Raw genomic sequence first — 20,704 nt, 5'->3', positions numbered from 1 at the left:
TTTCATTATTTCACTGAATTTCCTTGTCTTCTAATTTACTATGGTTTCACTATGGATAAAATACCATAGATTTCGCAATCACTTTCGTCGCTATAAATAGAAGGCCATGTAAAATAGTTTAATGGAATATGAGGAATTTCCCAAAAGAAATAAAGGAAAAAGAAAGAAATGAAAGAAATAATTATCTAAATAAGTAGCTTTCCGTGAAAAACAATATGGCCGGCTGCTGATGAGTCATTTTATTAATGAACACCCTGTTCCAGCAGGCCGTGGTACGCTACAACTGCCCAAACGTTTAAACACAGACCGCCCTATCCACCACGAGCCGTTGCCATGCTAACTCCGGTAGGCCAGTTCTTTCCGCCCTTCCATACCGCTTGCTGTCAGGAGTGGGCTTCAAAACCATTGCCAAAGATATAAGATCTAGGCGCTCATCTCGTAGACAACACCCCGAACCGCATGCTAAAGTAGCCGCCTGGCTATCGGTGGATCCTACTCACAACAAAACCAATTGCGTGGGGCGAACTCTACCTTAGTAACTGCCAGGTGTTAAAAACAATGATATGTTTTATTGATTGACAAGCTTGTGCTTGATCATAGGAGGGAGAAGCCTGTGATCATAAAGGGGGTTATATTACTGACTATATAGAGGGTAGTAGACGGATGGAATTATCTGCAAGATTTACGCTGGTTGTCTTCACTCGATGTGCTAACCAAGATTGTTGTGCAATCATGAATTATGGATCTGTTTTCTCACTGATATGGTCTCTACTGTTTTTTTTTTCTTTCTTTTTTTTTTCTTTTGGTTTAATTCATGTGGTCTCTACTGTTGGAGTCGTGTCTTGACGCGTTTATTCATGGGCGAACGTTATAACCTGACCTAGCTATATTAAGATACGAATTGATTCAAAGACCCTTATCAATTAATTCATGCCGTTTACAATTACGCTACAGGATGTACTATGAAGGAAGTTAAGGTGATGTGGTAAGGAGAACCACTCTTTCCACTAGCTAGGTTCTCGGGGCCATGCGCCACCGCCTTCGAGACAACAGCTTTGTGAAACAAAAAAAAAAAAAGAGAGAAAAAAGTGGGCAGAAGAAGCGCTCTCTGCAACACAACCACCAACCATCAACAATCAAAGTCAGCAACCAACACACCTAAGCACTCTCTCTGCATTTTTGACGGTCTCAAGCTCGTAGTCGTAATATAAGTTCCAAGTAGGGATTTCACTTTGTGCGCTGGAGAAGGACTTTGTCGGTCTCCTCTGCGTCTCACAGAGGAATTTCAGTAAAATCCCGTGGTAGGGGGAAGCCATCACACCAATCCAATCTTCCTGCCCATGTCCAAGGAGTATGAACTGACAAGGAGGTTTTACCCAACCGCACAGATCAGCAGAGTTCACAGAGCTTATTCACTGCTGTGGAGTGAAGTAGACTACATCGATCTCTACAGTTACAGCTACATGGCCTTGCATTTGCTGGGGTTTGCGTAGATAGCTAGCTGAGAATGAGATTGGAGGTCGAAGGGCCAGCTGTAGATTGCGGCCTTAGAGGAACAGCTGTAGATGGAGAAGAAAGAATATAAATGTCGTTGACTCCTTGGTGGACTTTGACTTTAGCGCTGAACTTGCATTCGTGAAGACCCGTGTTTGTCTTTGTCATCTGAAGTAAACGAGGTCCGGGCCTTCCCACTTCGCATGCTGCACACGTACACGATGAGGACGTCTGTTTGTATATTTCGTAGAGTAAGTGTGCATCGATTTTGTCCTGAGAATGTCGATTTACGAGTGATAGAAGGGTACGCTATAGCGAAGAAAGGTATTGAACATGGCAGAAGCAAAGGCCTGGTCTGACGGGCAGAGGCAGCTGGCCGGCCACCTTTGGTCTCTTCTCAGAGATGGAAGCAGTTCTTAATTGGTTTATTGTATGGAACTTGAAGTTATGAAAATATCTAATTATCTTTCATCCCCAGAACTCCCCCCAACTGCCACAAGTAACACTCTGAAACCAAGCAAAACAGAACAACGGTAAAAAACTACATTAATGTCAGTGCACGTAATTTTGAGATCTAATATGTACTGCCCTTAATTCTGCGAACCTACTCGCCCTCTGATTGGCCAAGAGCGGAACCTAACCCTGACCTCTGCGTGGCAACGGGCTCACCCAAAATGTCACCCCCAAATGCCACCCCCAAATGCCACGGAATGTCAAATTCAACTGCGGCTTTATACTGGGGGGTATTGCGCACTATTATCAAAATAAAAAAAGACCCCAAGCGGTACGTTTTGGGTGGTTATAGTATCTCTTCTTTCATACACAAAAAAAGAACAAAAAGTACTGTGCGGTTCCGGGACGAACTGGCACTACTCCCACCCCTGGGTCGAACCCTGGCCTTCTGTGATCGAAAGCAGGGCTAAACCTCGCGGTGTTCTTTGGCGAGGGTTAACCATTAGACCACTCGCCCATGTGTGTTGGTGGCTAAAAATGATATTTGTGCGCCAAGGATGGTTGGCTACTATACATGTACTATAGCTAGGATATCATGGCAACCATATATCACACAATACCCTCGCAACACCATAAATGTCAAGACCTAGGTTTCGTGGCCAAAAATGTGAAATAGAAATAGAAAAAAGAAGTTCAGCTTCGTGCTGTTCTTTCTCTAATTTATTTGCTATTCGCTCCACCTTTGGGGCCTGTACTCAAGGAGGATCGAAGGTTATATAGTTGCCACTGGCCGTAAAAACCGCCTAATGTACCCCCCCAAAACACCAGTCAAAATCACAGATTCTTCCGAATGACCTTGAAACATGTAAATAATTAAGTTTACAGCAGTTTTTTTTTTCTTTTTTTTTTTTTGATAGTGAAGTCGTGACATCTTTGGTGCATGCGCTGGTTGACATGAAATCTGTAACCATTCCCTTTGCCAGCGCCCTGAAGTCGCCTCCTGTTGTTTAATAGTGCAATATTAATCCATACTTACGATATTTGTACCGAATTCCTCCCGTTTCATTCAGTTTCTCATCTTCTCAATATTAATTTATCTCCTTTATGGCAATAGCTTACCCACCCGTTAGGTGTGTAATCCCTCAGTGACTAATTCCTGTTTGGCTTCTCCTACCTCTGGGTGATCCTATGATACTACAGTAACTCTCATCTTGGTGGCCATGGTTCTTAGAGTGTAAACTTGGTGGGAGTAGACAGGATTCATTCTGCTCACCAGGGGACTTGGGTCTGGACGATTTTTATTTTCAGAGGTGGGGTCACTCTAAGCCTACTTTATGTTGCTCGCCATTTTACTTTGACACCCCGCTCAGTTGGTGCCCTTTCCAGTGCAACCTAGATAGTGAAATCCTTTTTCACAAATTGAAGCACTCTCAACCTCTACATGTAAAGTCTCTTCTTTTCTACTAGTGCAAACAGAACGGAGAGACATCGCTCTAACTTTCCAAACCCGACAGTGGGGATAGGCCTAGGTGGTACGAGGTTAATTGGGCCTGCTCCCCCCCCCAAAAAACGACGAACTACAAGAATCATCCTTTGCAATTGCACAATACGAGAATCGACTGCAGGCACGCTCAGCTCACAAAGATTATTCAGCACAACCGAAATAATTCTAGACCCCAGTACGACGAGCGCAATGGGTGAGCTCCCGCTGAGCACTAGCTATAGTGTGTGCATGCTTCAGGGATCAGAGTGCGCAGGAGTGAAGAAGGAACCCTACATGACAGCTGATAGCGAGCGTACGTGTTAAATGAAGGCAAAAATGATGAACTAAACCTCCATTCTCTCAATACTTCGCTGGGAATAATTTAGGTAAGTGTACCTGCAAAAAACACCATCCAGCTCCGTACCACGTTACAGGTATGAGATCTACACTCACGGCGTAGAATCTAGCACTGCAATAAACCTGGTTTTCGCTCAGTATAGTGTCTACATACCGGCGTACATGCTGTCACAGAGATCGCAAAACGCCAAGACACGTTCAATATGAGAATAGTTTTTTCCTGCCCACCCAACGGAAAATCATCAGAAACGCCCCAAAAACAATTGAAATCATCTAGAAATACGCTCAGGAACCGAATCCACATTTTACAATCTCCTAAGACACCGCCAATCCTTCTCCCCATATTCTTGCGAATCTATCATTTCTCCCGCGGCCATGTTACCCTGTCGGCGGCGGTATCGCCGACCTCATCTCTACAGCGAATTTTGGTGGTTTGGGCTGGTGTTGGTAACAAAAAAATTTGCAGAAACAAACTGTGGTGGAGAGAAGTCAAAGTGGGTTTTGTAAAAAAACTTTGGTTGGGTTTGCGTGTTTCAGAGTAAACGGGTAGAGTGGATGGTGATTTCAGATCGACCACCAAATAAAACCTCGTTGCGGAAGACCCATCAAGAATAGCGATGTATAACTGTAGAGCGTACTGTGAAAAGCCGCCCCCTCGTGATCTTTCGTCAGATTCGTCTCTTTCTGCGCCCTCTCCCTCTCTCTTCCTGGTTCAGAATCCGTTATCTTTCTCATCTCCCACCCCTCCAATGTCATCGCTCTCAATTCGTTTACAGTGCCTCAGGGAGGCTAAGTAGCTGGTACTCATGCCCGTGGTTTAATCTGTACAGGACAAGTTTACTTTGGTGCTTCATGTTTGACCTGGAAGGGAGAAATCTTGGTAGTTTACAGTAAAATCGTGACGTAGCAGTTGCCTTGCACAGGCGCTTGCGCTTTTCATCAGAGTTGAGCAGAATTTTCAATAGTAAAAAAGAGTTCTCTGTCACTAAGAGCCTTTTCTTGTAGCTGGTAGGTAGGTTTTGCGTCGAGGCCTCGTTGCAACCCAATGTGCCAAAATTTCGTAGCAGCCCAAGTCCCAACGACCTGTAGAGGACCAACAGGCAAAACTAAAACGGAGACACAACGCTCAATTCTTGTAATTTACAGACATTTATTCGATATACAGAAAGCCGCAAATCTATAGAACATGATCCCGTAGACTTTCATCTTCTAGGCCCTGGTTCTGGTGAAATATTGTCGATTCGTCGTGATCGAGGCCTCGTTGCAGCCCAATGTCCCAAAACCTCGTAGCAGCCCGAGTCCCCACGCCTTGAAGAGGGGCCAACAGGCAAAATGAAAATGGAGACACGATACTCAGTTCTTGCAAGTTAGAGATTTTTTATTCGACCTGTGGGACGCCACGAGTCTGTATAATACAGTCCCGTAGACCTTCATCTTGTAGGCGCTGGTTCTGGTGAAATATGGTTGATTCGTCGTGATCGAGTCCTCGTTGCAGCCAAATGTCCCAAAACCTCGTAGCAACCCAAGTCTCCACGCCTGGAGGAGGGCCAACAGCCAAAATGAAAATGGAGACACGATACTCAGTTCTTGCAAGTTAGAGATTTTTTATTCGACCTGTGGGACGCCACGAGTCTGTATAATACAGTCCCGTAGACCTTCATCTTGTAGGCGCTGGTTCAAATGAAATATGGTCGATTCGTCGTGATCCTGGCCTCGTTGCAGCCCAATCTCCCAAGACTTCGTAGCAGCCCAAGTCTCCACGCATCGAAGAGGGCCAACAGGCAAAATGAAAATGGACACAACACTCAATTCTTGTAAGTTAGAGACTTTTAATAAACAATTAGGAAGCCACGAGTCTGTGGAACATATTCCTGCAGGGTCACATCTCTTAGGCCCTGATTCTGGGGATGGAACTAGCCTGGAGGCATTCTGCACGGAGGTCGTTTTGCTCGTCGTAGCCCACAAAACCCCGCCACAACACTCAATTCTTACAAGTTAGAGACTTTTAATCTCTGTACAGAAGGGCACAGGTCTGGATAACGCAATCATCTATATTCCCATCTTCTAGACCCTCGTGGTGGTGGGCTATCGTGATGGAACCCCCATGGGAGGGCAGTCTGCACGGAGGCCGTTTTGCTCGTCGTAGCCCAAACCCCCCCCCAATCTGCATCACATCCCAGACAAAAAGTGAAAAAAAAGGTGGAAATCCGTGGTAGCTACCACCATGTCACGAGATTCACTCGCCCATTTGCCCTGATGGGTGTCATATACATCCCCCTCCAAACCCCCAACTCCCACCACGTTAATCACCGCCCCAACGCTCAATTCACCTCAATTCGTGATTCTAAATGTATGAAAAGGAAGCTATAGATCTATAGAACGCGTTCCCACTTAGCTATCCTCTGTAGGCCCTTTAGTGATAGACTTAGAGCCCAAATATACGTGCACCGGGCCACTATTCGAGGGGGTTTGACAAGACAAGCCCTAATTCCCCCACCCCCCCCTACGGGCTGGCCAGCCTGGGGTCCCTTAAGTATGCAGTTTCCGCCACTTCTCCTCCCTTCCCTCCATCTCACCGAGACAGAGCGACTGTTACGATTAAAAAATTCTTTGAATTTGTACAAATCCAAACTTTTTTAATCAGTAACAATACCGCCCTCAAACTTTCGTACAGCAAACCCCCCCAGCGAAAGTTTACCTCGACTTCCCCCCCCACCGATCTCGTCTCCGCCTTCCGCCTCCTCCTCTTCGTCTCTTCTTTTCTTCCCCCCCCAACCAGCAGGAGCAACAGCAATGGCGTCGTAAGTTTTCATCATCGTTTTCTTTTAATTTTCGTTTTCATGTTTTCCCTTTTTTTTTATTTATCTTTTTTCTCCCCCAGCAAACAAGTGAAAAGAAAAAAGAATAAAGTTTCATTCTTTTTTTTTTTTTTTTTTCTTCACGTTTTCGTTGTTGCTGTAATTTCTTGTTCTGTAAGATTTTGCGTGCAAAAAATAAAAACATAAATTGTGCTGTGTTTTGTGTCATCCCAACGTAACTGTAGGGGTGATAAAAAAAAAACATAAGTGACAAATTGCAAACAAAAACTGCCCTCCAACCCTCCAATTCCAAGTGTAATAAAGTCTTTGTCTGTAAGAGCTTTATTACGAGACCCAAAAAATAACTGTAAAGATCTTGTTCTGCGGGATTGTATATTATATATACTGCGGGGCGTTAAAAACTCCCAGGATATAATATATATACACAAAAATCTCATCGAACAAGATTTGAAAGAAAAAACCCCCCAAACACAAAACCTGTAAACTCTTGACTACAAGATCGGAACAAATATTGTAACGTCTTGCTCTGCAAGACCACGCAAATATTGTATAGATCTACAAGATTCTCAACACCACACAAATATTCACCCAACCCACACATTCCACACTATTCACACTCTCAATATCAAAACCCCAATCCCCACTGCAATTGCTTAATATAAACTGCTACAAAACCAAACACACGCATTCTAACACCCGCTCTAGCCGCAACGCGCTCTCCTCCTCTCCTGTCCCTGCCGCTGCTGTGTCCGGCCTAAGTCCCAGCGGGATCGATCCGCGCATCCGCCGGCTCGCCCAACGGGCAGCAACAGCAGCAGCGGTGATAGGAGGAGCGAAAATCGCCGCCGCCGAGGAGCTCGCGAGGGCCTGCGCCGAGGAGCTCGCACTGGCCGCCGCCGAAGCCAGCGCAGCTGCCGAAGCCAGAGGGGTCGCCGCAAGGCTCGCCGCAAGGGCAGCAGTCGCCTCCGAAGGGACTGTTCTGAGGAAGAAGAAGCGTCGGGCGGAGTCTCCTCCAAGCCGGTCCCCGGGACCGCAGACTCGCGCCCCCGCACTTCGCCCTCGGATCGGGCCGGAGCGGACGCTGGAAGATCTCGAAGCAGCCGCCGATGCTGAGATCTCCAGCTTCTACGCCGTGCTTGCTGCCTGCGCTGCTACTGGCGCCCCCTTCCCCGTTCGCGCCGCTCGCGGGACGCCCTTCGTCCTTCCCGCCTCCGCCTCCGCCTCCGCCTCCGCCTCCGCTCCCGCTCCCGCTCCCGCTCCAGCACCACCGGCCCCCCAGACTCCCTCCCGCGTGCCGCCCAGCCAAGTGGGCTTCTTTACTCCTGTGGCCCCAAGCGTGCTGACTCCTCCTGTCCGGGCACCCCGCAGGACAGTCGAGGAGGAGCTCGCTGAGGCCGAGGAGGTAAGCCGCCTGCTTGGTCTGCTCCCCCCCACCATGTACGAGAGGGCAATGCACGGGCTTCCGGGCATGTTCCGGGCGGCGGGGCAATCCCAGGCTGTTCCTGGTTCAAGAGCGACGCTCTTGGACCAGCTGACAATCCAGCACGCCGCCCCGGTCCCGGTCGCCCAGCAGCTCTCGGCCATGATGGAGTGGAGCCCGGCCCCCGCCCCCGCACCAGCACCAGCACCAGCACCCGCACCCGCCCCAGCACCCGCCCCAGCACCCGCACCCGCCGCAGCACCCGCACCCGCCCCAGCACCCCAGCCTGCGCAAGAGGCTATGGCAATGGAGATCGACCGCGAAGGTCTCTCCGCCGAGGACGACGATTTCGAGGCCGAGTGGGCCCGACCATGCGACGAGAGTGAGGCCGAGTCTGACATCTCGAGCATCACTGAGGAAGAACTCCTGGAGGCACGTAGCTCCACGGATGTCCTCATGACTGCTCCGATGTCGGACCTGGTTGTCTCTCCGTCCGCTGCCGCTCTGCCTCGTGCGTCTTCCCCGGTGCCTCTTGCGCCTGGGTCCCTCAACTTTGCTGCGCCCCCCGCTCCCCCGATGTCTGCTGCCCCGGCTCCTCTGGCTCCCCCCGCTTTCCCTCCTGCTGCCCGTGCTCCCCTGGCCCCCATGGCTACTTTTGGTCGGGCTGTGTCTCTGGCTCCACGCGCGTCCCTCTTTGCGGACGTGGTGATCCCCCGCCAGGGACCAGCACCAATTGTGCCTGGGCGGTTTGTTTTCCCTGCTGCCGCTGCTCCCGGTCCGTTCCGCGCGCCCCCTGGGCTGTTCCCTGCTGCTGCCGCCAACGCCGCCCCGCTCTTCAACAGAGTGGACAATGCCTCGGCGTTGTTCTGCCGGCCTCCGCCAGCACCAGCAGCAGCAGCAACAGCACCAGCAGCGCCAGGAGCAGCAGCAGCAGCAGCACCAGCACCAGCAGCAGCCAGCACGCCCCCTGCCGCCGCCACCGCCGCCCTCGCCGCCGCCGCCGCCACCCTCACCGCCGCCCTCGCCGCCGCCGCCGCCACCGTCACCGCCACCGCCGCCGTCACGCCGCTCCCCGTTGCCGCCGCCCCCGAGTTGTCTGCCCCCCCCGCCGCGCCAAAGCCAGCCTTTGTGTGGAAAATGGCCGCCCCTGGACCAGCAATGGCTGTCCAGGAGCCCAAGCCTCTTCCGCCAAAGGCTGAGTCTGCCAACGAGCTCCCGGATGAGCTGGTCGGCCAGGAGTGTGTGCCCGTGGCTGTACAGCCAGCACCGCCTGCGCCGGTCAGCTCTGAAGTGCCAGAGCTGGCAGCAGCAGCAGCAGCAGAAGCAACAGCAGCAGCAGCAACACCAGAGCCCGCCGTGCCCGCCGTGCCCGCCGCCCCCGCAGCAGCAGCAGCAACAGCAACAGCAACAGCAACAACAACAACAGCAGCAACAGAGCCCGCCGCCGCCCAGGTCCCCGAAGAGGCCGCCGCCGCACCGCTCGCCCCCGCCACCCAGGAGCTTCCGCCGGTCGAGGTCAAGGAGGTGAAGGCTAAGGCCACAAAGGTGTCCAGCTCCGTGTGGGAGGACTACCTTGGTCTGCCGGACACTCCGCAGCCTCGCACCGCGCGCACCGACAAGCTGCCTGCCGTGGTCCCGCCCCCCGTCGTCCTTGCGCCCAGCTCGCCCCAGAAGCTGTCGCGCAAGGCAATCCGGCAAAACTGGGAGCTCGAGAGGAAGGAGGAGCAGCGCAAGGCTGCAGAGAAGAAGGCCTTCCTGGAGGAATATGCTCGGTCCGGCCCTCGCCACATCGTCTCCGACGATGTGTGCAATCGCCTCGAAGATCTGAAGGCCGCATGGCATAAGGATTCTGAGAGGAAGAAGAGGGCCGAGGCCGAGGCTAAGGAGAGGATGGCCGAGGCAGCTGCAACCCGGCGTGAAAACGCGGCCCGGCTCCGTGCCGCCAGGCTCAATCCGCCCGTTTTCGCGCTGGCACCAGCGCAGGTTCCCGTGTTGGCCTCCGTCAGCATCCTGGTGAGCGCTCCGTCTGAGGCTTGCCGGGTTGTCAAGGCCCGCATGAGGAACCCGCGCGCGATCGCGCAGACCCTGTCGGCGTTCGCGGTGGCAATGGTTGCTGGCCTGTGGGTGTTTGGTTTTGGTGAGCAGCTGGCTGCTCAGGTTCCGGACTCGGTGGCAGAGTCCCTGGAGGCCGTCATGGACACGCCAGTCTCCGCCATGCTGTACAGCATGTGCGAAAGGGTGTCTGTGTGCGGTCCCGGGGGCCTTGTTGCGTTTGGCCGTGCCAACCTTGCCTTCCCCATTGGGGCCGATACCTCTCCCTCCTCCAAAGGTTGCTCCTCCTCCGTCCCGGTTTTGCCTGCCTCCGTAGGGGAGGGTGCTGGAGATGACGTTCCCAGTGAAGAGATCAGTTCGGGGCCTAGCTCCGTCCTCTTCCAGGATGTCTTCGGCTCTCTCTCCTGCGGCTTGGCTGTCGAGGAGGTTCCCGCACTGGTGGTGCCCAAGTTGGTTCCTGAGGAAGTCTGCTGGCTGTACGAGGCCGGCATGACATATGGAACTGGCGAGGGCATTCCGGTGTGCGAGCTTCCAGCGGCGCTGGCCTGGGGTTACGCCGACTACCTTTTGGGGCTCTTGCTCCACGGGGTTAGTTTGGTTTAATCTCGGTGCTTTTATATTGGAGTAAGGGTGGGCTCCAATTAAAATATTAAAACTACCCACAGGGATTTAAGTAAGTTTTCTACCTTCCCTTTGTTTTTTCGCCGTTTTTGGCATACTGTGATTCCTGTTACTGACTTTTGTGTTGAGAAGAAGGAAAAAAAAAAAATTAAAAAAAAAGATAGGCGAGGGTGAGAAGGGCTGGTCCCTGGGGTACGGGTTAGAATAGGTTGAGGGTATGTATTCTCCTATTCCAAATTGACTCTACATCTTTTATCAGCTCGAATACTAACTCAATTGTCATTAAGGATGTCGATTCCACCAGCACCATCTGTGCCATGCTAGTTAGTTAGCCTTTGACTCCGCGTCCCGTGGTGGGGCGTGTATGAGAATAAGCATAACTAGCTAGCATATGGAGTAGTCCCTCGCGGGGCTGCGTCCAAGCTCAGATGGCTGTTGACCGGAATGGCCTCCCAAGAGACCTGGTTTGGTGGAGAGCGTTGGTTGGCAGAGGGTATGTTTTTTCTCCATCTATTTCCTATTAACTCAATGGCTTTCATCGATCAAAAAGACTAACTCATCTTCTGTTACTTAGGTCTGTGCCGATTCCACCAGCAGAGCTGTGACGTGCACGCTGCTATCCTTTTTTTCCGGGCCCCGTGGCGGGGGCCTGTATGAGAGAAGAAGCATAGCAGCTGGCACATTGGAGTGGTCCCTCGCGGGGCTACGTCCATGATCAGTTCTGGTTGGTCGAGGAATGGCCGAATTCCCCAGTCCACAGAGACGGGAACAGAGGGCGACCGATCGTGACGGCTGCTTAATTGCGGCCTGATCTGGTCGGGCCGTGCCCCTCACCCCGTTTGGGATCTGGATGAACACGTATCCGTACGTGTTATCCGCATCCCGAGTGGGGTGTTGAGTAGGGTCCGATTGCTCGAACTTGCACTGCAAGGGGAAGCACGTTGTATCAGTCTATATACTACGTCAGTGAAAACACATGTCTAAAGATCAGGGTGCCTTGGGTTGGAAAGTTGGGAATTGCGAGATTGTCATTGCTTGCACATTCCCGAGAACGAGTCCAACGATCAGCGATTACACCACCGAAGAAATCTTACCGGTTGTGTCATCACAAAGTACATCGAGTACATCGAACATCATCATCAGCCTCGATTTACGACTACGAAATTCGACTATCAATCACGGATTTCCATACACTATCAATTGTCAAACAACATCTACTTGACACACCATACGATTGCGAAAAATCTACCAATTTCGACTATCGAACACAATCATACATCATCTTCAATTGCAACTGTCAAATACCATCTACTTGACACCTCGTACATGCAACATACCGATCATACATCTATCTATCGATCACACATCAATCAGCCAAACAACTACAATTGCGATTCAACAATCGCCAGAAATCACCTGCTGCAACATACCTTCCAGCGATTTCGAAACCTGCATTCTCTTATCATTCCTTCGACGAGAATCAGAATCACCTTTTAGACAAAACCAATGCATCCAACAGCACACCGCTTTGGATCAGCCAGACAGCATCACGACTTCGATACCTGCTTTCAATTCATAATGAAGCATCGAGTCCAGCTGTCGCATCAAAAACAAACTGCCACACTTATCGATACATCCATCTCGATATACGAATAAACCATCAATCAATCATTACATTCATCTCGATACCTGCACTTACTATCATGCAACATCGGATCGAACAAAACTGCCACACTTATCGATACATCCATCTCGATATACGAATAAACCATCAATCAATCATTACATCCATCTCGATACCTGCACTTACTATCATGCAACATCGGATCGAACATCTACCATACATCATCATCCAGCCAACTCGGCTGATATTGATACATGAGCAATCATTCACAAACTACGAACCTTGCTCTACCGCCGCTTTACTACTAGATCATCTTTAGTACGTAACAAACCAACTATACAATTACACTCAAAAATCAAATAAGTCACCTGGAAAACCACTTCACACTGGCCAGATGGCAACCATCTCGACTCGACTCCTGCAATCCCAATCATGCAACGTCCTGTCATAGCATGTCTACTCGACATGAAACGTTCCACAGAGAACCATCAATACCTAGCATTTACTATACCAAGTATACGCTACGAAACCAAAAACCAAAAACCATCGAAAAGGCCACCTGGAATACTACTTCATACAAACCAGATGGCAACGACCTCGACTCGATTCCTGCAATACCAATCACGCAACGTCCTGTCACAACATCTCTACTCGACATGAAACGTTCCACAGAGAACCATCGATACCTAGCATCTACTATACCAAGTATACGCTACGAAACCAAAACCATCGAAAAGGCCACCTGGAATACCACTTCATACAAACCAGATGGCAACGACCTCGACTCGACCCCTACAATCCCAATCATGCAACGTCCTGTCACAACATGTCTTGAATATGAAACTTTCCACAGAGAAATCAACGACTCTGTCTCGATAACCGCACCCAAAACCATCATGGCTATCGAAAAACACCTACCATATCACGTCGATCTGACTGATACACAAACCATACGAACGTACTACCTTCAGTACGTACCAACTATACAATTACAATCAACAAAGCCACTTTTCAATCGAATATACCATCTGGAATATCACCTCATACACCAGATGACAACAATCTCGACACTTGCAATCACAATCACGCAACGTCTTATCACAACATGTCTACTCGACATGCAACGTTCCACAGAGAACCTCGATACTGCAATCAAAACAATCATGCACTATCGGAAAGCTTCAACAGCTACCAATCACGTCGATCAGACTACTACGAAAGCACAAAAACCCGCTTTACAGTCTACATCGACCAGCTCATCTCGCGGCAGTAGAACCCAGATGACGCCAACAATCAAGAAAGAGGAGGAATCAAAGATGCAACCCACCTACGTCAGAGACACCTAGGTGGTGGAACGAAAGAGGAGGAAGAGAAGTAACCCACCTACGTCAGAGTCACCTAGGTGGTGGAACGAAAGAGGAGGAATGGAAGAAACCCACCTACGTCAGAGTCACCTAGGTGGTGGAACGAAAGAGGAGGAAAAAAGGCTCTGAGGACAAGGTGTGTCTAAAGATGGTGACTAAAGGTCGGAGTGGAGGTTGTTTCTTGCTTTTTTCTGTTGTCAGGATTGTTGTTGTCAGGATTGTTGTCAGAATTCTTATGCACGTGGTTGATCAATGGGGCTCCTCGTAGACCCGTTTTGTGGTTTGAGGTTACTTCTGTCGTTTGGCATTGCTTCGGAATATTTCTTTGGTTACTTTTCTTTTGTTTGGTGGCAAGTTTATCGGTCTGTTGATATTGCTTTAACAACTAGTCTTGTGGTTCAATAATATTATAATATTGCACCGCCTACTTGATTGATTACTGGAAAACTTGATATAATATAATTTCTTAATCACTCTATTTACATCGGGCATATCGTATCCGAACTTGACTAGTGGCTATAACCAGGTCTATCAGAATGATAGAGCAGAGTTCGTCTGTGTCCGTGTCTTTGTAGCCAGAATCTTTCCTTGCTACATGTAGTCGTTATCGTTGATATAATTGATAACCACAGCACTAAACCGCCCTCTACATGTACGGTTGCCCCTGTGTTTCCAATGCCCTCGAGGACTTAAAATACCCCCGACGGCAAAAAAATAAACCACGAAAAAAAGAATTGACGTGTTTCGGAATGAATTATTACCAAAAGTGCGAATAGCGTTTCCAGGTTATGCACATCGTGAACATTTGTTATAATGAGAATTAAAGAGAGAACTCGATCGACGGGTTTTGAACTGTATTTTGTGAGTACACTTCTCGCTGGGTATATGTGATCAATTTGGTACTGTCGTTGAACCTCTCATACGGGTTTATTCAATAATGTCCGAAAGAAATCGACAATCTCAAATGTGGCCTTTTCTCTCTCTCATAGTTACAGTTCGTCGCATTGCCATCGGGGGTATTTTCAACTCTCGAGGGTAGTCGTCCAAACCCGAGCACAACCATGGAGGGCAGTTTCATTCATTTATTGTATGAAACCCGAAGGCTATGGTAATCCACGCTCCTCTCTCGCCTCGCCTCATCTTTTTTTCTAAATACGTTTAAATAACAATAAGAATTAAGAAATAAGAAATACACAATCTAAACCATCCCTTCGATCTACGTACCTTAGCGTCACTACTTCCCGTCTCCAGATCTCATAGCAGAGCATCTTGCAGAACATAAATTCCTCCCCAACCCACCTCAACCCACCCAGTCTCAGCTCTCTTACACAATTACCTACTGAGCGAGTCGCCTAACAACTACGACTTGAGATCCTTTACCATGCAAAAACCGGCTGCGAAACCTGCAGCCAAGTAATATTCGTATATGAGGTCTCGATCTCGCTCATCGGGGACTCGCTGAGTAGGGAAACGGAGTATGTCCTCTTGAGCTTCGTCTCCTTCTCCCTCCTCCCAATATCATCACTTCGCTCCAAATATCTAACGTTATGAGGTCCGATTTCTTTTCCACCAGAACATAACCTTCAACGTTGTCCCACCAAACTCCCCTTACGAGACATGGGAATACAGACGAATCACCTCTGGCTCGCGCTCTAAGATCAAAGACTTCAATTATATCGGTCATTGTAGTACCGGATGACCATCCTATGGTAGTCGAAAGCGGGAAGGAAGTTATTCAGTTGAAAAATAATCATAGGGAACAGTTTATGCGGAATTGGTGGGCATTGCGTTCCCATAGAGAAGATGTATAATACGAATTGTGGAAGATAAAGAGAACCAGAGATAAAAACGGTGAGACTTGAAGTGGAGGGCATCGAGTGGGAAATAGGGGTATGAAGGTTGGAATCAGAATTCACCGCGGGTACTAAATAGAGGCTGGGGGAAGTAAACTTGGCCCGAGAAGAGAAGATGTGAGTTGAGATGGTTATTTGTTTTGTTTTCTACTTTTTGAGGTGACAGTTGGAGGGGTGCTCCGAGGGTGGGGTTTGTCATAGTTAGAGGCGGGGGAGATGTCATAGCCCATGGGCTCCATATATGGATCAATCCTTGAGGGTTGTCGGGATGCCTATACTGCAGTCCATAGTAGTTTCTCTAAGCTCTTATGCTCGGGTCTATATTTCCAGCTTCTTCTATCGAGGGACATTTGGTTACAATTCCTGCAGTGCCAAAAACGGTGTGCACTGGATTCGATACAATTTCCCGCTAATGTGCTAGTGATGCGGTAATGATTCGGTATTATACACTATCTTTTATACAATTCCGGTTTGATTCCCTATTCTTTACTCAACAAGATTCGCAGTCCTATAGCACTGATTCTACCCTTTTCTCGAGCAGGTCGCAGAAATAAAACACCTTTCCCAGAGCCTCCGGACACGACCCCAGGTACCTGCACACACATAAACCCTCGCTAATATCAATTATATCCATAATTCTCTCTTTATTTACCTCGAAATGGTCCACCTAAATATTTCCTGTCGCGGCGATCATTGATCTTCCATACCATCATTAGCTTGGCGGCGTCGGCTAGGTGCATTGCAACGTCGACCGCAGCCCGATTCCGCACCAAATGTCGCCACGCCAAGAAGGCGGGGATGGACTGCGATGTTGAAATTAGATTATACATGACAACCATCGACTAGCTCCTTTTCGAATTTCGCAATAGTTTAAAGCGACACCCGTATGAGAACGGAAAGAAAAACTTATATTCAAAATACAAGACAATTTTGAATATAAGTTTTTGGTGAATGCAAAGCGATCGGTTTGCCTAAGGTGGTTGAATCCTCCTTCTTGGTACCGGTGCGTAGAGCCACTGGTCAAAGGGAATAAAGCTTTTGAGCAACGTAAATGTCCAACTCTATTCAAGTTTGCCGCAATCCACATTTGCCAAATGGAAAATATTCTGCACGTAGAAACTTTGTACAGTAGCTTCTCCGGGGTGTTTTTAATCTGTATTTGTTCTGTTGCGCAGCCTAAACCCGGTGCTTCTTCGTTCCACTTGGTGCTTAAAAGGCATTGGAGTTTCTATCATTCTGCCGTATTTTCGCTTAATTAACCTGGAATTGATCATTTTCGAGTAAGGGAATCGTCCATATATACTCTTCTTTCTTGGGCTCTGAGTAAGGGTCGCAATGGGCCATCAATTGAGGCGGGCGACGGCCGGACTTCGTCCCGAGCTAAAAGTGTGAGCCCGGTCATGATCAGGCTCTCATGCCTTCAGGTACGTACTTGTTAGAAATAGGGATAAAGGACTCATGTAAAAAGATTACAAAACCACAAAGAGTAATTGATCTTACAGTGCCTGGATTGATTCAGGGATATTGATGACCTCGCATCCCTTTTCTAGTTGTGAAAAGAGACAAACCACCGGTTCTCGGCTACGAAGCCCTGGCACGGCATATTATGTGACCCGGGCATGAATCGGCCTATTTTTCCTGGGGTGGAAAACAGAATCCTAACAGTGGGCGGGAGAGGCCGAGCCTATTTCCTAGCCCGGATCGGCCCATTGCACTCTTTGACTTTGTCATGAATATATATGTTTCCGACCGAATGATGTGGTGAAACTTTTATAGATGGTGCTTCTTTTTCTTTTCTGAGGTAACTTTTGCCAACCACCGAGAGTTTAGGCATGCATGAGACAGAGTCACCGGTTCATCTACTGTTTTATCGTATCAGCGGTTGCGCGCACGTATACTTGGACTGGACAGAGGCTTCCGGGGCGGTAATACCAATATTGTCGCTGTTACTTTGAGCGGGATTCCATTCCTTGACGTTGGGCGAGGTCGAGAGTTCGTTGTAGAAACCGGTACCTCCCCATGTAAAAATATAGGGGAAAGACACGGCTGGAGGGGTAGTGGCAACGTGGGACGATGACATTACAGCGCCATCTATTCTCTTCCGATAGCCAGCCATTTAAGTCAGATCCCTCCTATAATTCATCCAGGAACCGGAAGCCTCACCAGGTTAAGCTACGAGATGAAATGAAAGAAGAAGTAAGGTTGGTCTATCTCATCATAAGCCATACCCTTCTGTTTTTTTTTCTCTCTCATCTTGTCCCGTTCATACGTCTCATCTTTTCCTCTCCCTTCTTCCCCTCAGCCTCATTAGCTCGCTTTTTCCTTTACCTCTCCCCTCACAATCCTCACATTCACCCCACCATCATTATGATACTCATCTCCGCTGCTCACCCCACCCCCATCCCACCCCCACCCCACCATCTTCACCGCCTCAAGCAACTATTTTATCTACTGTGGCCATTCCTCTACTCGTCTAGACCCTGCCTTCCCCCTTCTCTGTCGTACGTAACGCTAATCTACTAGCCATAACAGCAGCATTGATTACGGCCATTGGAGAGATTGAACAGGAAGCCGTGATCAGTTTTCTCCCCCGATTCGAGAATTGAGAGCTAGAGTGAAATCTATACATCAATTGGTAAGTTAATCAGAGTCTCAACACTTCCATCGTTGGTGATGAAGTAAACTTTTCAGGGCGAGTACGGTAACGTGAAATCTACATAGCACCTATCTAACTTGAAAAGGTGTACATGAGGAAAGAGATGGTCCGAAATCCAAAATCAAAATGAGAAAAGCGTATGGTCGAGTACACCCCTCGCTGTCTTAGCGAACAGGGGAAAATCTGCCTGTTATCCACTCCCAGCCGGGGATAATATAAAAAGGCTTAATGTTGCTAAAACCTCCCAGATTTCACGCTGGGGTATCAAATAGACAAATCCACGATTACAACAATTAGCTTACATCGCGGCTCTCATGTTACTCGGATACGTTCCTTCTGGCTCAATTCAGTCACTCGGATCGAAGGGGCCATTTAAACTGACATTTCTCATATCATTCTCTGTGCCTTCAAGAGTTAGTATGCTCTCCTATAACTGAGCTGCGGTAGTAAACAGTAAGCTGGAAGCCCCCGACCCTTTTTATATTAGGGATATAGTCACTTCCTTCCCTGACACAGAGCCCCATAGATAGAATGTTAGCACAGTGCATTTACAAATCTTGGGGGGAAGGCGCTTCACCATATGCTACATTGGTTGAAGATTTTCGGAACAAGATTGAGGTTCTTTTGAACTTCCAATCCTCAATTCAGGCGTGGGCAGTTTCTAATGGAGCGCTATCAGCACTGGGAAAAAAGACTTCCCGGCGGAGAAGAATAAAGAACCCTATTTATATCACGTTCGAAAATTCCCCCTCTCCACCCCAACACCCTGATCATGTATTCCTTACAGCTCGCCACGAGGACAACCACCGAGCAGCTCTAACCTACAGAGAAGAGGCCTATCATTTATAGTAATTAAAACTACAGTACAATCTCGTTATAAGGATATTTTCTATAAGGATATTCGGCCTATAAGGATATATGTATGATTCAACTTTGGTCCCGACAGGGATTGTGTGGGTGAGCCGGGCACTTCTTAAAAGGATAAATCGCCTATAAGGATATTTTTGGATGCAAGATTGACACATTTCCATATCCTTATAGCGAGATTGTACTGTAGATGGGATTCGTTCTTTTCAAAGATAAACAGGTACCCCTTTGGCATTTTGCGCCCCATGACGCAAATAGGTATATACTGACGTGACGAAATAGATTTTCCAAACGATAAAACAATCCACTCCTAGAGAAAAGAGAAAATACCGGGGCCCGCATAAGCCCCAGTACAAATTATAGGAATTACAACCTAGCCTCTTATTAACCGACAGCCGCTACCGTCGAGTCTCCGAGATAACCTACTATATAGGAAAATCATCTTATGGGTACATAGACTAAATATAAGTAGAAAGTCTCTGCAGCCTCATGCAACATCGAAAAGGCGATTCCGGTTCTCTCTTTCTCCGAATTTTTATACAGTCACAGCCTGGCACAAAAGCGGTTTCGTTAACAGGAGAAAGGCCAAAGAAATAAGCAGCTCTCCGGGGTTTACCATGAAAACACCGTCCTTTTAATCCTATGTAAAGTGCAATTATAAGATGTTTACCTGGTAAATATGGGCATATCCCGGATCCGAGTACAAAATAATGGCATGTGACTTGATACCATGTCTAGGAAAGAAAACGTATGGAGGAACTATCATTAATTCATAGTTATCTACTCATTTCCAAGTTGAATAACTGAGTCCCAAGTTAATAAAGTGTTTTCCTTATTCTTTATCAGCTACTCCATAAAGAACGACGAAGATAAAGGTATGCGTGATTAATTAAGTGAATCCGTTCCTGTCTCCTAATCATAAGCGCAGAACTATATGATCCGGGGAAGCTAGGAAAAGCTGTGTAAAAGAAGCACTTAAACAGCACGGCGGGTATTATCCCCTGCCCAGACCGCAGGAGAAAACGCACCTTTCCTGCTTCCAATTCAGAACCGGACATACATCCAACTTCTCGACTTTAAAGCCCGAATTCTACATGTTGTAGTGGTAGGTAAGTTTGAGATACCCGATTTGAAAAAGCTTTCTACATTGGTACAGGTCCACCTCTATCATTGTATCTATGTGGCACGTTCCGGTGTTTCCCCAAGGTCTCCCCTCAAGGTAAGCAATCCGAATCAAATGTAGAGTTTTCCGTAACATACAGGGCCTTTAGTGAAAGCTTTTATAACGATTCCTCTCTCTAGGTATACAAGGCCTCTAAAATCATAGGTTATGAAACCATTGCCGGTTTACGGCATATGATGATCATGGCCGACATTTTAACTTGCCATGAATGAAGCATTGGTCAGTGACTGTGGTGCCTTGCTTGGTATGAGCGACGATACGTGGCTACATTGAGAACTCTGTTCCATTCATCGGCCCCAAATCCCAGAGAGAAACAACTTTATTCCTCTACTTCTCAGCTTGTTCTATGATAAGCAACCCCGAAATCAAGAATTGGCATAGACCCCCGCGCTGAGTCCGATCCCGACACTACTCGCGACTAAAACGAATCCCAGCAGTTATTACCGGTCTTTTGGGCT

General features: G+C 48.2%; 3 protein-coding genes across 3 annotated transcripts; all 3 read left to right on the top strand.

The window, feature by feature from the left end:
- Positions 1-6,580: 6,580 nt before the first annotated feature.
- On the top strand, positions 6,581-10,681 carry H6S33_003833 (uncharacterized protein; the record flags this gene model as incomplete). Its single annotated transcript, XM_044835174.1, has 2 exons — positions 6,581-6,588; positions 7,312-10,681. The coding sequence occupies 2 exons, from the start codon at positions 6,581-6,583 to the stop codon at positions 10,679-10,681; spliced, it is 3,378 nt and encodes a 1,125-aa protein (XP_044691367.1).
- Positions 10,682-12,775: 2,094 nt separating this feature from the next.
- Positions 12,776-13,669, top strand: H6S33_003832 (uncharacterized protein; the record flags this gene model as incomplete). Its single annotated transcript, XM_044835173.1, has 1 exon — positions 12,776-13,669. One exon carries the CDS (start codon positions 12,776-12,778, stop codon positions 13,667-13,669), a length of 894 nt encoding a protein of 297 aa, XP_044691366.1.
- Positions 13,670-19,253: 5,584 nt separating this feature from the next.
- Positions 19,254-20,458, top strand: H6S33_003831 (uncharacterized protein; the record flags this gene model as incomplete). Its single annotated transcript, XM_044835172.1, has 8 exons — positions 19,254-19,283; positions 19,346-19,413; positions 19,497-19,512; positions 19,802-19,811; positions 19,879-19,938; positions 19,992-20,025; positions 20,270-20,282; positions 20,366-20,458. The coding sequence occupies 8 exons, from the start codon at positions 19,254-19,256 to the stop codon at positions 20,456-20,458; spliced, it is 324 nt and encodes a 107-aa protein (XP_044691365.1).
- Between the last annotated feature and the right edge of the window lie 246 nt (positions 20,459-20,704).

This window comes from Morchella sextelata (genome assembly GCF_020137385.1).
Source record: "Morchella sextelata strain SCLS chromosome Unknown scls_16, whole genome shotgun sequence".
Taxonomy (NCBI): Eukaryota; Fungi; Ascomycota; class Pezizomycetes; order Pezizales; family Morchellaceae; genus Morchella; species Morchella sextelata.
The sequence above is the reverse complement of the archived record's forward strand: the minus strand, read 5'-3'. Positions and strand labels throughout refer to the sequence as shown.